Source organism: Eretmochelys imbricata, chromosome 8 (genome assembly GCF_965152235.1).
Source record: "Eretmochelys imbricata isolate rEreImb1 chromosome 8, rEreImb1.hap1, whole genome shotgun sequence".
In the NCBI taxonomy this organism is placed as follows: domain Eukaryota; kingdom Metazoa; phylum Chordata; order Testudines; family Cheloniidae; genus Eretmochelys; species Eretmochelys imbricata.
The window spans coordinates 20,574,946-20,590,330 of record NC_135579.1 but is presented as its reverse complement, the minus strand read 5'-3'; the positions used below and the strand labels follow the sequence as shown (position 1 = coordinate 20,590,330).

At 43.8% G+C, this 15,385-nt stretch overlaps 1 protein-coding gene across 2 annotated transcripts in view; it reads left to right on the top strand.

Annotated features, from left to right (window-relative positions):
- Window positions 1-14,490, top strand: part of ERGIC1 (endoplasmic reticulum-golgi intermediate compartment 1) — a 102,455-nt gene extending 87,965 nt beyond the window's left edge. For both annotated transcript variants that reach the window (XM_077823881.1, XM_077823882.1), the window contains exons 8-10: window positions 86-186; window positions 3,060-3,182; window positions 12,250-14,490. In XM_077823881.1, coding sequence (XP_077680007.1) covers window positions 86-186; window positions 3,060-3,182; window positions 12,250-12,357 — 332 coding nt within the window. In that variant the 3' untranslated portion in view covers window positions 12,358-14,490. The remainder of the gene's footprint in view (window positions 1-85; window positions 187-3,059; window positions 3,183-12,249) is intronic.
- The last annotated feature ends 895 nt before the right edge of the window (window positions 14,491-15,385 follow it).

Here is a 15,385-nt window from a genome sequence, read left to right as displayed (position 1 = left end):
AATAGCTGTCATGAGCTCCCACCCTCCTCTGGGAGGCATGAGCTTTTTCACTGGCTAATCTATCCTTTCCCTTTCTGCCTCATAGCCCTTGCATCTCATGATTATATATTGAAGATAGTCCCCACCGTGTATGAAGATATAAGCGGCAAACAGCGGTACTCATACCAGTATACTGTAGCAAACAAGGTAAGGCTGGAGGTGACTGTTACATAGGCTGGCCATTGTGGAAGAAAAACCCAATGAGTTCATAGGGAGCTCTTTACCTACAAAGCTCAATCCATGCTATTGGTATTGCGCTCTGTTTATAAAGCATTTGTGTTTGGTAGGCATACAGTAACCTCTGCTGGAAGAGTGGGGAACTGAATTGCTTTAGAACAAGGACTCTTGCAGTCACCTCTTCTATACTTAGCACCTGCTACATTATAGTAGCATGAGAATTTTTCTCAGCGCCTGGTGCTAATTATTCTTTCTCTGGAGAGTTGTTGCCTTGCAGTTCACTCTCTCCTATGTGAGCTTAACTCAAGTCCATATATATTGTACCTAAAACCTTCATTGCCTGAAGTAATTCTAGATCAGGGATTGGCAACCTTTTGGCACGAGGCCCTCCAGGGTAAGCCCCCTGGTGGGTCGGGCCAGTTTGTTTACCTGCCGCGTCCACAGGTTCGGCCGATTGCAGCTCCCATTGGCCTGGAAGGGCAAACAGTGGCCAGTGGGAGTTTCAGAGAGATTTATTGCCTGGTACTCTCCTTCTTTTTACAGTGTGGGAACCTGGCAGGCCATTCCTATGACTGAATTGATTGGGGGCTAATTATTTTCCCTTTAAAGAGCCTTTAGACTCTGAAAAATTAACTATTATTTTAACACATAGCGCAAACATAATGCATTGTTTATGGGAGTACTGCCCTTTGCTAGTCACTCGAAGGTGGGCAGGGTTCTTGCTCTTCATGTCTGTGGATGTTTTTGCAGGACATCTCTTGATTGCATTGGCCCAGTGGAGCATCGAGTGGCTCTTACTTCCCTTCAGACCATTTGCATGCAAATTTATTGTGTCCATTCTACTTGAGGGTTCTGAGGCTGCCATTCTGCTAAAATATCCACTCATTTAGTTTGCTCTCATGAGCTGTGCCAAGACTAGTGATAGTCTTCTGTGCTTTCTGCTTGTGCTGTACAGAGTGTCCTGACAGTTTGGATGGCTTTCTCTCCCTGGATAGAATGTATTCTTTCTGTTTAATGTTACAACCACTCTTCAGATAAGACTCTCTTGCAATACAAGTTCTGAAATTAATTAGGAAAACATACATCCTGAGCTGCTGATCTCGATACTTCTGTGAGCAGGATTGCAGTTGGGGCCCTCAGCCAAGACTGTATCATCAGGACTGTGTTGCTGAGGGCGGAGGTAAGGAAGGAAAAAATGAGGTCAGTTCTGTCAAAACTGTTCTCTTCATAACCAGAGTTCAGGCAAATGGAGCTGCGTCTGCATTTTCTGTACATTTTAAAAAGGTCTCTGATTACTGCCTCTGCTCTAGACTCCCATGCTGATAAGAGGGAAGCAGGAATCGGAAGGAAGTCTTTGGAATAGTCTGGTATAGATGCCCTAGCCATGAGGTGGTTCTCTACCATGATGGAGATGTGTGCAGACTGTCTGTTTCCTCTCCTACGTTATCTCCTAGATCTTCTGTTTCCTCTCCACCCAAAGCCACCGCTACAGTTCTGGCATCAACCAGTTAGCTCTGCAAGGAGCCCTTAAAATATGCTGGTCTGGGTCCCCTCCTGTTCTGTCCACTGAAGCTCAGTCCACCTCCTCTGGAAGAGACTTCAAAAGGAAGGAAAAATCCCTGTGGGGTTGATGGAGCATGATGGTGCTGCTTCAGTTGGTTCCCTCTCCCTTTCCTGAGAAGAGATCATCCTGTTCGTGTTATACCTGTGGACACGTCTTTGTTAGTCCTTCATCCACCTCTCTAGGGTTGTTGTTGTCCCTATCTCCTGAAGAGTTGGGTCTAACAGTCAAAAGTGGCACACGTGTCACAGGAAGGGGTGTCTGCTGGGATAAGGGCCAGAATGTGAGGGCATGCTCAGGTATTTCTCAAAGATTTGCTGTATCTCAAAGAGAACTCTCCTCCTCGACTTGTCCATCTGCTCATATCAGTGGCTGGTATTTATCTTTGTGTTGAGGGCAGAGTTAAAATATTATACAGCAAATCATCTAAATGTTTTCTTGGTGAGACCTGATAGAACTAAGATGTATTTTCAAAGCAGGTTTTAGAAATCCCTTTTGCAGTGCTGGTTTCTCCATAATGGTGGATGATCTGTCTTTTGCTGGAGAGCTGCCCTTTGGCTGATACTTCACATGTACCTGCTATATAGGAAGTGGATTAAAGGGCCCTGTCCACAGTGAAGCTAAGAGTGTCTCTGCTCAACAGATTTAAAAAGGTGTTTGCAAACTCTCTGCTACATTAGGTCCCCTCCTTGCCTAGAGCAAGTTTCTTAACATGGTTTAAACACGGCTCTGTCCCATTTGCACTGGGCAGGCAAAAATCTGTTTGTATCTCAATGTGCTTGGGGCCTCAGATACAGGGAAAGCTTTGTTGTTCTGAATGCATGGGGCAGGCCGACAAGCTGGTGTAAATTAAATTCCCTTTGTATTGCTTAACTTACCAGTGGGTTAGCTGCAGTTTAATTTTAATAGTGCTAGAACTCTATCTAAAACCACTTGGAAAATCCATGTATCCACTTGGGACTGATCCAAAACTGTCTTTTTTTTTTTTTTTTTTTTTTCATTGACTTCAGTGGGCTTTGGATTAGGGTCATACTGAGTGGCATTTTTTGTTCTCTGCCACATCACCATGCTGTCAGTATTGTTGAGTATAGTCATTCAGAAATGAACAAGTTACTCTTCTTAGTGTAATCGTTATGGGTAATTATTATCTCCTGATAGAATGTTGCAATTTTCCTGGGTAGGAATGAGGAGCAGCCCAGTGGAGTCAGTTCTGAGATCAACTTCTTTGAAATAAAATTGCTCACGCTTTCTGCCTTCCTCTCTCCCCACTCTCTTTTTCCAGGAGTATGTTGCCTACAGTCACACTGGCCGCATTATCCCCGCTATCTGGTTTCGCTATGATCTGAGCCCCATCACAGTGAAATATACAGAGAGGCGGCAACCTTTGTACAGGTTTATCACATCGGTGAGTTACTTTAAGCCTGTGACTCTTCCTTCTTGCCCTCTCCTGCTCTTCCCCTGCCCTCCTTGCCAATCTGGGAACTGAGTTCCTGCTTCAGAGCACTATGACAGGAGCTGAGAGTAAAGCTGAGCTCTTCCTCAGCCGGCTTACACGTATCGAAACTGGACGGAAAAATGGAGCATCCGATAAGAGAGGATCAAGCTTTGATGGTTTGATTTAACCGCTTTGGCACAAAAGAATGACAAATATCCTGCACCAGCGGTACCCATGCTCTTTTTGCCCATTGCATTAGGAGGGAAGGGAGGCACATTGGCAATATGCCAGGAACACGGGGACAAAACCTAACTGACACACAATAAGAGCAGATTGCAGCAGACGCCCTCTCTAATAATGGGACCTAGCTTGTACAGACTAAAGGACCCATCGTGCTGTGTACCTGGGCTACTCAGAAAAATGTGTAGCATTACATGCTGGGACATGTAAGCTTCATGTGTTTATGATAAACTGACTGAAATAACCTGACTTTGGTGGTGCCCAAGACCTGTAGTTTGGAACTGGGGTTTGAATATTTGAATTGTAAACATAAATGGTGCTTTATTAGATGTGCTGTGCTCTGTCCCTAGGAGGCTTCGGTTTTTGGAGTTCTCAATAAACGTTAAATTCCTTTCAATCAGCTTTAGAGATGGATCAAAACACCCCCAAACTCTGAGGCAGAAGAGTTGAGATCCAGAACTTCATGGTTTGGGCCCTTTTTTAATTAGCATGTCTGCCTGGTCTCAGAGTGTGGTCAATAGGTTAAAACATTAGGGCTTACTAACCTGGTTGCTAATGCTTCTTGCTGTCCTTCTCCCTCCCAAATTGTGGTCCCATGGTCTTTTCTTTTTGGGGGAGGTAGGTAGCATGGTTTGGAACCTGGGACCGGTCCATACTTCAGTACTCCGCACTGCTGTCCACGATCATGTCTATTTGCTTGTTGCTAAGAGGTCATCTTATGGTTGGGAACAACTGTAGCATCTGTGTTAAATAAAACACTGTGCTTCAAAATTGTCTAAGTAGCTGGTGGGGAGAATGTTCCAGACTTTTCACTTTCCTCCCCTGACTACCACCAAATTTGCCTTCCAAGTTTAAGTAGCTCCATTTGGGCTGTTGTGTTAATATTTGTTATATTGAGACCTGAGGGTAACAGTACATCCATGGCAGCTTTAGTCCTGTTACTTGAGGGTGGCTGATGTCACTTGTGTGTCAGACCTTTTGTATTTACCTACCATGCAGATCTTTGCTGTATCAATGGGACCCTCTGGCCAGGATGCAGTTCCAGGTCATGTCTCCCTTATGTTTATCTAGGCTGAGAAGTCTAAGGTTTGGTTTGATCCCCTGTGTGTGTGTGTGCTGGCTTCTTCGGTTTGTCGATGCAGGTGTGGGGAAGCTTTGTGAAAGGATCAGGGAGAGCAAGGTTGCTGGGGATTAAGATGCCTTGGTCCTCAGCCTTCTTGTCCTATCTCAGTGACACACGATGATCTGTCATCATTCCTATCATTCTAGCTCTTCCAAGTAGTATTACCAGCCTGGCCTTCTGCATCACGATTGCCCCGGAGACTGGCTCATCGTCACTGGCATGCTGAGGCCACAGCATTCTGATCCAACAGAAGATTATCTGCTTGTGGCAGCTGGAGTTATTGTTGAGTGGGGCAGGCTTCAGAAACCCCTCAGCTCTTGCCTATGCAGCAGATGCTTAGTTAAAAACCACAGAAGGGGGCTATGGAGGGAGCACCTGCCATTCCTTATTGAGCAGCCTGTTTACTAGACTGTGGTCATACAGTCGTCACAAAAACACTGCAGTTCTGAAATATGTTCTTGGAGGTGTAGCTGGGAGAAGACTCTGTTGGACTCTGAGAGGCTTTGGTAGGGTTGTAAATGTAAACCTGTTTGTTACCACAAAGGCAGCTGAATTTTTAGTTTCTGAGTCTGTAGGAACCCTAAGCATGGGTGTCTGTTGGAAGAATGATGTAGATGTTGACTAGTGGGTGCTAAGATCTACCAGCTGTGTGTAGGGAGGTGCTGGGAGGTCAGGTAAGAAAGAAGTGTTGGCACTACGCAATATAGTTCCAGTGGACTCTTGTGCTGCTGTTGTCCTTACCATATTTGTTCTGTGGATAAACAGAGGATGTCTGACATCGTGCACTAGCATGGAATTTCTTTTTAAAATCCCAAAGCAGCTGAGACTGATACATCAGAACACACAGCGCTGTACCATACGTTATGGCCTTCATTACTGCCATCCGAACTGCAATGCTGTTCTAGTCTAACACTTGTTAGCTTGTGGCCGCACCTTTTGTTTCCAGTGACATTAAGAACTTCATTCTGTGACATGCAAGAGGTCTAATCTATACATGGCAAAAAGCATTGTGCTAGAAAATGCTTTAAGTATCCCATTTTAACAAATAGTGTTAAGCACAATTTAGCACTAAGTGAAGACCAGGGCTACCATGATTACCGTCATGTCAACCGGTTGTGAACCCTATAGTTAGTCACAAACAGCTGACACAACGTTAAACTTGACGTTCCTTGTCTAAATGAATGCATCCGATGAAGTGAGCTGTAGCTCACGGAAGCTTATGCTCAAATAAATTTGTTAGTCTCTAAGGTGCCACAAGTACTCCTTTTCTTCTTGTCTAAAGAGTCTTTAACATCATGGTAGTTAACGTGTTGGTTAACAGAGTGACATTTTGCAGTGTAGACAAGTCATTGGTGGATAAAGGTGTAGGTATATGCAACATTTCACATTTTATCAGTTGTGAGCTCCCCTAGGTGGTTGGCCAGAGAGCAGCCTTTTAGTCCACAGGATTAGCTCTGGGGGAGGAGTAAGCAGATAGTTACAAAGGCGCAATGTAGGAATCCCCAATCCCAAGGGAAGATTAGGAAAAGATGCCTAATATTAGAGGGCTCTTCATTCTAGCAGGCAAAGGCATAAGAAGATCCAGGGGCTGGAAGTCAAAGCTAGAAAAGTTCAAACTGGAAATAAGGTGCAAATTTTTAGCAGTGACCACAATTAAGCATCACAACAGTTTATTGAGGAGCGTGGTGGACTCCCCATCACATGAGCTCTCTTAGAATAACACCGAGTTTTGCTTTAAATACATGCGCACCAGCTCCACAACAAGTTATTGAGCTCAGGGCAGGGATTACTGGATGCAAATGTATTGCCTGTTTTATGGAGGAAGTCAGACTACATGATTATAGTGGCCCCTTCTGCTCTTAAAATCTGATCATGAAGAAACCCTGAAGATCCTCAGTATGGTATTTCACTTAGGGAAGACAGAGCCATGTTGCCATTGCCCTTCTTTCATCTTCCCTTCATTATACCCATGCAGCCTTCCATTACTAGCAACTGCACTGTAGTCCCCTAATCATATCTGTTAAAATTCTCCAATGTGCTGCCCATGTTATCATCACATGATCGCTCACTATTGTCTCCCTGCACCCGTACTCCCCTTCTTTTATTTGTCTTCCCCCATGGTGGGATAGACGTAAATATCTTAAGGCAGCTGCTGGTCATTCTATCTATAAAGCTCCTTTGCACCCATGGCACGACACAAATAACTAATAGTGTAGTACCTGCTTCCCGTGAGGCCCACCATAGAACGGGACTCTGAGCACATATTAGAACCTCACTGGTGGACTGTGACAAATAAATTACATAGCATCGCTTCTGTATTGACCCAGAGAGAGACCTTGTGTATCGCCTCTTTTGTTGGTCACAGCAAACTCAAAATCTGTGTGTGCTGGGAGGCAGAGTCCAGCCAAATGCCAGGTGTGTGTGAGTCATAAGCACTCAGCAGTACAGAGCTGTGCAGATGAATATGTATTCTTCTGTGAGTTCCCCCCACCCTCTTGTGGCGGCACTAAAGTCAGATTTTCCTACCATCTGATGCAAACTCTAAAAGCATTTTTTGTGGTGTAAAATCTCCTGTCAGCTGATCCCCTGTGGACTGAAATAGCCCACCTCCTCAGCTGTCACTTTCCCTGAAGCGTCACCATGCGTCACATTCAGAGGGGTGGCAAGGGAGAGGGGCAGAGTGTGGAGAGTGTACTCGCTCCCCAAAACTATGAATTAAGTCTCTGACAGGTGCTCTGGTTTCTGAGGTTTTCATCTGCCAGAATGCCAGCTGTGCTGCAAGAAACACATCACCCGGCCCCTCCGTCATTGAGGCATCTTGCTGTTTCACTGAGCTCATAGGACGCAAATATCACTGGTTATAAATATGTTTATAAATGAGTGATTTCTTCCCCACTGCTCTCTCTCATCATTAGTCTATCATTAGAGCTGTTTATTACTGTAACAAACTCCCTACCTAACTCGGCCACTGCTGCTCATCTGTGTGGCATACCAGTGGGATTTGTTCTGTGGCAAATCAGATATGGTGCAATAGGCCTAAATCGCGGTTGGCTCCCTCCCAGCGAAGTTGCACAGCTAACTTCCCTATAGCTGCTGACCCTTCGCCCTGAAGCTTTAAATAATTTATTCTGTTTTCCCATCCATCTCTAAGATCTGGCATGTGTCCAAATCCTCCCTCTTCCTGAGCAAAGGAAGCACTGCAGTTTGTTCATTTTCACCAGCTCCAAGAGTCACTATCGTTCAGTGAGCCACCCCAGGCTGCAGTCTGAATGACATACAAAAAGACTACATTAAAAGAATATTAAGGTTGCAAAGGCAAGCACACATAAGTTAGAAACCGTAGCAACTTTAATTTGGGCCCCTCATTCGTATGCATTATTATAGAGACTCTCATGACATGAACACATACTATTTTTACTGCCTCATTCGTTGCCCAGGATGGATGGTGCTCACTGATGGGATATCTATTCAATATTTCTTTTTATCCCCATCATTCAGGTCTGGCCCATGCCTTATTTACTGCATACAATTTAAACCTCGCACTGAATACAGAATTATTAATTTCCTCATGGGCTTTTCTATGGTGCTCATCATTGTAGTATTGAATGCTTCACAAATATTTATTAATTTTATCCTCACAGCATCCCTCTGTAGCCAGGTTGTTATCAACCCTGTTTTACAGATGGGGAACTGAAGCAATATAAAGGAGATATATTGATTATAAAAGAGACTAGTAGGCCAGAAGTTTGGCCTTCAGATTTTGGATGCCCTCACTCAGACACGCAGAGCCTGACTTTTCGGAGTACTTAACATTTTAGATGTTCACAGAACAGCTCCTATTAATTTTAGCCACAGCTGTGAGCACTCAGCACTTCCACAAATCAGGCCCCAAGTGATTCAAGGTGGGCACTCAGAAAATGAGGAACACACAGCTAGTGGCCCCCTGTGAAAAGTTTGGTTGTGACTTGCCCAGCATCACATAGGAACTCTGGTAGAGGCAGGGATAAGAATCCATTTCTCCAAGGTGGCATTTGACTTCCTTAACCATAAAATCCACTGCTTATTTTTTCTTGTAGTCTCCTGCCTCATTCACCACACACTTTGCAACTTCTGTAACAAATGAAGCAGGCGGGGCCAACAGCCTCATTTACTAGACAGCCCTCATTCATTCCTGGAACACCATCCATCCTGTGCCTAAATGAGGCAGAGGTCTTGTGAAAAATAGTATGTGATCATGTAATTAAAGACTATATCAAAGTTCATATATATGCAGACAGAGTGGGCAGAGGGGGAATTAGGGTTGCATTAGCAACCTTAATGCTGTTGTTTCCTAATTTTTGAGCATGTGACTATTAAACATAAGTGTTCTTTTAACATAGGGTTTTTCATGTAATTTCCCAAATTTTTCGAAAAGCAATCTGGAAAAAACCCCACGTAGAACCATATTGATCCCTATACCATCATGGGCCATCAGCACAATTGGAACCATTAGTTCCACAGAACAGACATGTGCTCTTTAAGCTAATTAAGTGTTAAATGATTTTGGCCTGCTATTGCTGTGTGCACCAGCTACTAGAGTGTGATGAGACACTGAATTGGTGGTTTTACAGGTATTTGCCAACAGAGGAATACTGGGACTCAGGATTCCCAGGTTCTGGAGAAGAATATGCTTTAGTAATTACGGATTCTTCTGATTCTGTCCCCTAGCACGTCCCCAGCCCTCCCCAAATTGTTTCCTTCTGTCACATTCCTCCTCTGCTCCTGCCCTCACTTTAATCCTCCACCCTCCCAAGTCAGGTTTCCTCCTTCTCCACGCTGCCTGGGCACCTGCAGAGGGAGCACTGAGAGCACGGGAAAGGCAGTCGCCGTGCACACAGTTCTGGTGCTGGGCACCACAATGGCCCGCAACAGCTGTGAGGAGCAGTTGCAAAGAAAGTCCTGGTCAGCCCCAGGCCAGAGAATGCTGTGAGCTCTGGTGGGGTGGAGTATGCTCAGCAGGATTGCTACAGAGCTCTGTGGGCATGGAATGTTCAGAAAATTTTGCTATCAAGCTCTTTGCAAACTTCTAGTGAGCAAGTACAATTGGTGATTTTCCAAGGCTTAGAATTCAGACAAATTTCATAGGGACACCAAAAAACACCTCTGACTTCCAAGGCAACTCCTCTGTGACATTTCTAGTCCTTGCTCCAAAGCATGAAGGTGCTAGAGCTTCTCAGTGAAATAGTTGTGAGTTTTTTAACACTGGAAAAACATTTTTCCCTAAGCTTGTTTTTCTTTCCTTTTGTGTTGACATTTAATTAATTAAATAATTCAGCCTGAGTTAGACACCCAGAATGGAAAACTTCAGCCTGAACAGTTAGTTTGGCAAAGTCATAAACAATTGAAAATGGGCTCTTACAAGGGAAAGTGTTAGATGCCTTAACTATTGTGCTGCTGCCAGCTCTACCTCTTATTCGTCTCCGTCCTTTACGAGCTGAACAACACACGTTCGCCCTGCATTGCAAAATGCTCTACAATAAATAAGGGAAGGCAGACAGCTATGGATGATAGAAAGGTGCAGTGGAAAGATGTTGTGTGGTGACTAAATTAAAAGTCGGCTTGCCAGAGTTTGATTTTTATTTTTTTGTCAATTCAGTGGCTGATACAGATTTTTATTTTTAACCTTTTTCTGATTGATTGGTTTAAAATAAATGTTCAGTTTCATAGCCGTGCTGCAAGGGGCTCCCTGTGCAACCGTGGTGGGGCATTGATAGCGGGACTGCAGGGGCCCATGACAGCAGGGCTGCAAGGGGCGCCCTGCGTGACTGCAGGGCTAGTGACTCCCGATCCCTGCAAGCATAAGGTGGGGGAACGGTTGCAGTCCTGGCAGGGCAAAGCAGAGGACTGCAAGGAGGAGGACAAGTCCCTGGCCACAGGGGAGGCCATCTTGCTGTTGAATGGCTCCTCCCTGGGGATAACCCCCTACGCTCCCAGCCAGTGAGTGAGTGAGATGACAGCTTGACAGCAGGGGGCTCCATGCATAGCCATAGGGCCGGTGACCCTGGATCTTTGCAGGCACAAAAAGAGGCTGCATTTGCTGATTGTTACTGATGGATATATGGAGTGTCAGGTGAAATCGACTTTTACTGTCAGCTAACCATTTAAATCAAATCCTGCCAAGCCTAGTTAAAAGCCATTGTGCTAAAGCTAGTTGGGGAGGGATTTAAGTGCCATAAGGGAGAAGAGATTTTTCTGCTGAGATTTGAAAATAGCTGAGTCTATGAAACAGAGAGAGGTGTTTGTCAATAAGAGTAGCGTCAGGAAAGGATATTGTACCATCAACTGCAAGACTACGGAGGGACAGAACCACCAAAGTGAGGTGAGTGTGTGGAGGGACAGAATCACTACCAGGCCAGTGAGTCAGCAGGAAGGGAGAGTAGTGAGATTCCAGAGGGCTACTCTACATAGAAGATGATCCAGAGGAAGACAAGGTGGATGAGGTAATAACTTAATTGGACCAACTTCTGTTGGTGAGAGAGACAAGCTTTTGAGCTACACAGAGCTCTTCTGGTTACCTGAAGAAGAGCTCTGTGTAAGTTCAAAAGCTGGTCTCCCTCACCAGCAGAAATTGGTCCAATAAAAGACATTACCTCACCCACCTTGTCTCTTTAATATCTTGGGACCAACGTGGCTACAGCAACACTGCATACATCCAGGGGAAGGAGCAATTTATACCACAGAATCCTAAAAGTTAGAGATGGATTTATGATGTGACAAGTCCTTCCCGTTCCTTGGGGGCCAATGCAACATTGTTCCCTGTGGCACATTTTTTAGCGTTCTGTTCAGACGTATTTAACGTGCCAAATGATAGAGTTTCTGCTGCTGTCTTGGGAGGCTGCTCAGATATTTGTCTCTGGAATAGTGGCAGAGTATGGGAAAGGACAAAGGTGAGACAAGGGTGCTTTTATTAGACATTTGAGATGTGCTGTACTTTTTATTGGAACATATGATAGAAACTGGTGGGTCAGATTCCTTTGCCTTAAATTCTTCCTTGTGCTAGTATATTAATACTCTCTGAGGTGGGCTGGGGAACAGTGAGGACATGCTTTGGAGGTCCCCTACATAGTAGGTGCACATTTCAAAAGCAATAACTGATGTGTCCTGTGTCAGTACTGTGATGAATCCTTGGAGTATTTCTTGGGGTAGCTACTAGATTAAAATGTACCAGATTGAAGCTATTTTAAATGGTCTTATGCATGAACCTGGAGTATGAAGGGGCTGGGTACTTACTCAAGTAGATAACAGAAGTAGGGGGTTCAGACAAAGTGAGATTAAGGTTCACTCTAGGGGAAAATCCAATTATATTTGTAATACTGGGGATAAAGAGGGGACTCTTGTAAATACACACCAGACAAGTGACATTGTGTTTAACTTGGTGATTTCATCCTTGAATAGGGCTGGCAGAGAGAATGGGCTAATAGTATTGTGAATAAGTTCCTTTCCCCTTCAGTAGGACTGGTAGTTCCCATGCCTTGACATGTAACCATCTCCCCAGCATTGATCCCCCTCAAAATAACCCATTGATTCTATCAAATACAATAACTGTAAGCACTTACCTTTTCCCTGGGTTTCAAGCTGTGTAAATGTCTGTCTCATCAACAAAATCCCTAAACTCTCTCTTTTTGTAAATTTCAGATTTGCGCCATTATTGGAGGAACGTTTACTGTAGCTGGGATCCTTGACTCATGCATTTTCACAGCCTCTGAAGCCTGGAAGAAGATCCAATTAGGGAAAATGCAGTAGCAATGAAACCGTTATCCAAAGCTCCAGGGGCAGGAGTAAAGAATGAGAACCCCCCCACACACCTGTTTCTGTTTCTTCTATTTGATTGAATTGATACATTATTCTTTAGTCAAGTTATTCAATGAAGCTCTTTTCAACAACTCAAAAATCTGTCTACATTTCAAAGTTCTGAGTCATCAGCCCCCTCCCCACAAAACCTCCCAAAAGGTTTCTAATGTAGAAATTGCATTTATGAATTAACTCTCCAGGATCCTACAGAGTAACACTTTAGTGTCAGGAAGGTTCCGTATATAGGGGTTTCAAAGATGTAAGTGAATTCTCTTGCAGCTCTTTCATGCTATTGGAATTGCATGACTAGACAATCATGTATTTTATAAGGCAAAATTATGTATTAGGAAATTCTTATGTATAAGAAATTCTACCCACAGTGCCAAAAAGAGTGATGTGTCCATTGATGAAGAATGGAAAGTGCTTAGTCCTCACAGCAATCCCAAGGAGAGAAAGGCAAAAATGACTTCAAGATGTTTTGTTTCTTATTGAAAAGCTCCTCTTTAGGTCTGACCCTCTCTAGATGAAATGAGCAAATATGATTAAATTCCCCAACCACCTTTTCCTGGGTAAACTACCTGTAACTGGGGAAGGGGACAGCCTCTGTTGTACTCTTTGGATGTAAAAATATTTTCATTTCTTCCTAATAACTGAATATCCGGTCTTGTGTTTTAGATGGCCAAATTGAGTTATGCTATTTTATGTGGCCTTTTGTTTTGAAGGGGAATAGTTGTCATTGCAATACTAGCTTTGTATCCTTTTCTCCTGCCTTTTTTAAACACAGACCACCTCATTTGGAGTCTGCAATTTGATTTATTTGGAAAGGGTCACCCATGCTACTTGTTCATAGAAATGCTGGGATGCGTTGGGTGGATGCACACAGCTTGGTGCCTTGTGCTGTCTGTGTCTGTGGTTCACACCTGTAAAACACAATACGTCTGTCCTTTGGGATTTTGAGGTGCCTGCATTCCCAGCACACTTTTTTTTTTTTTTTTAAACTGAACCAGGCATCTTTTACCAGCCCTAGACTGGCAGTTACTGAAGTCCTCTGTCTAGTCACAGATATCGCACAGGCAGTAACAGGGCAAGCTTTCCTCACAGACTGGCTCCTGCCAGTATTTCTAAACCCTTAGGATGAAAGGGTAGCTGAGTTTCCAGGCCCTTCATTTAATTCTTGACCTGTCTGAGACCTCCAGCAATGGGGAGTATGAGAGGAAATTTTCTGCCAGATACAGTTCCTATGTGATGTGAACATCAGTCAGTCCACTAGGCACTGGACTGACCCACCAGTGCATTCTCCATAGGCCCCTAAACATCCCTTCAATCTTTGCACTATTTGTAAATTGCGTGACCTGAGGGGGGAGACATTTTGAGTGGTCCCGGATTACTGCAAATCATAAAACAATAAACCCCAAGTCTGTCAACTTTACAGTTTCTGGAACGGGTTAAGGCTTTCTTTGGAGTGGTATCTATTGTCCTTAGCCCTCTCCTGGAGGTGAGAATGTCCAAATAGAACATTGTAATTATATGCATCTTGAATATTCCATGTTGATGCAAGAGCCAGAAACACTTCAATCCGCCCAATATGTATCTGTTGAAATTGTCTCATTGCTTTAGAAGTAGGGAAGATAGCCAATAGTTTTTAATCATATTGAAAAAAATCTTTTGGTACCTGCCCTGTAGTAACTACTGTAAAATTACAGCGGTGGAATTTCCCATTTTTTTTAATGGACTGATTACTATTATTTTAGGTGTGAATTGGATCTTGTAACTTCCTGTATCTGTTAATGTATGGATGGATTTTATACATTTTTTCCATTTATAGAAATCAAGTTGAAAACAGTACATTTGTCTTCATTTCAGTGTGTGTGTTCGTGTGTTTTTGCCCACTTGGTGGTGGTTGCTTTGCAGAGGGAACATGGGATTTTTTCAGTATAATCAGTTCTTTTGCCTGCTGAGGAATTTCCTCTAATTCATGGTTCCCAACCAAAGCTTAAAGCAAACATGTCCTCGTTTTTTCTCTTGCGTTTGGTGAATTTTTGCTCAGAGCTTGTTAGATTAAAGGATTAAAAGGATATGATTTTAGCATCTTGCATAGTGCATCTTTGTCCCACACTTTAAAAACGGAGGTCCTTGGCCTATAGGACAGCCAATTGAACTGTGTTAGTTTTCAAGTAGGTTTCAGCTTACCTGCTTTCTTTCCAAAACAATCCATTGAAATAATCCAGTCAAAGAGCTGTTTCATAACTCTGCTAGTGAGTTCAGTTTTTTCTAGAGATAGAGCCCCAACAGCCTTTCAAATTCCAGATGAATTTGGAAAAAAGGGATCATCCAGATCTTGACTTCACAGCTCAGGACCTGTCTCTAGGCAATGGATCCACACCCTCTCAAGCTTTGCCAAACCAATGGTGCTGTATGTTCTGGGTATCTCCGTCCCCTTGTTGTAGCTGACCCATACTTTAGGTCCCTAGAGCTCCACTGTAGGTGACTTCACAGCAGTATCCCCCATGAAGGGCTGGGACTTGAGAGTGGAGTCTGTTGCTACAGAGTACTGAGGAGCCGAAGATGGCGTGGGAGGCTGAATCTCATGCATCCGATGAAGTGAGCTGAAGTGGGCTCACAAAAGCTTATGCTCAGATAAATTTGTTAGTCTCTAAGGTGCCACAAGTCCTCCTTTTCTTTTTGCGAATACAGACTAACACGGCTGCTACTCTGAAACCTGAATCTCTAGTGTTCGCATAATGTTCTGCAAAAGTGTGGACAGAAGCCCAAAACTCTGCAGATTGCTGAGACAGGGACATCTTTAAGGAATGTGACTGAGGTAGAAATTGACATGGAGTGTGTACAGAATCCGGATAAAGGCACCAGGTTGTGTCCTTGATAACAGAGGTTAATGCAACCCAAGACCCATTTGGGTTGTCTTTAAGCTGATATCATGGAGCCTTTGGATTTTTCTGTGAGCAAAAGCAAAGACTGCTAC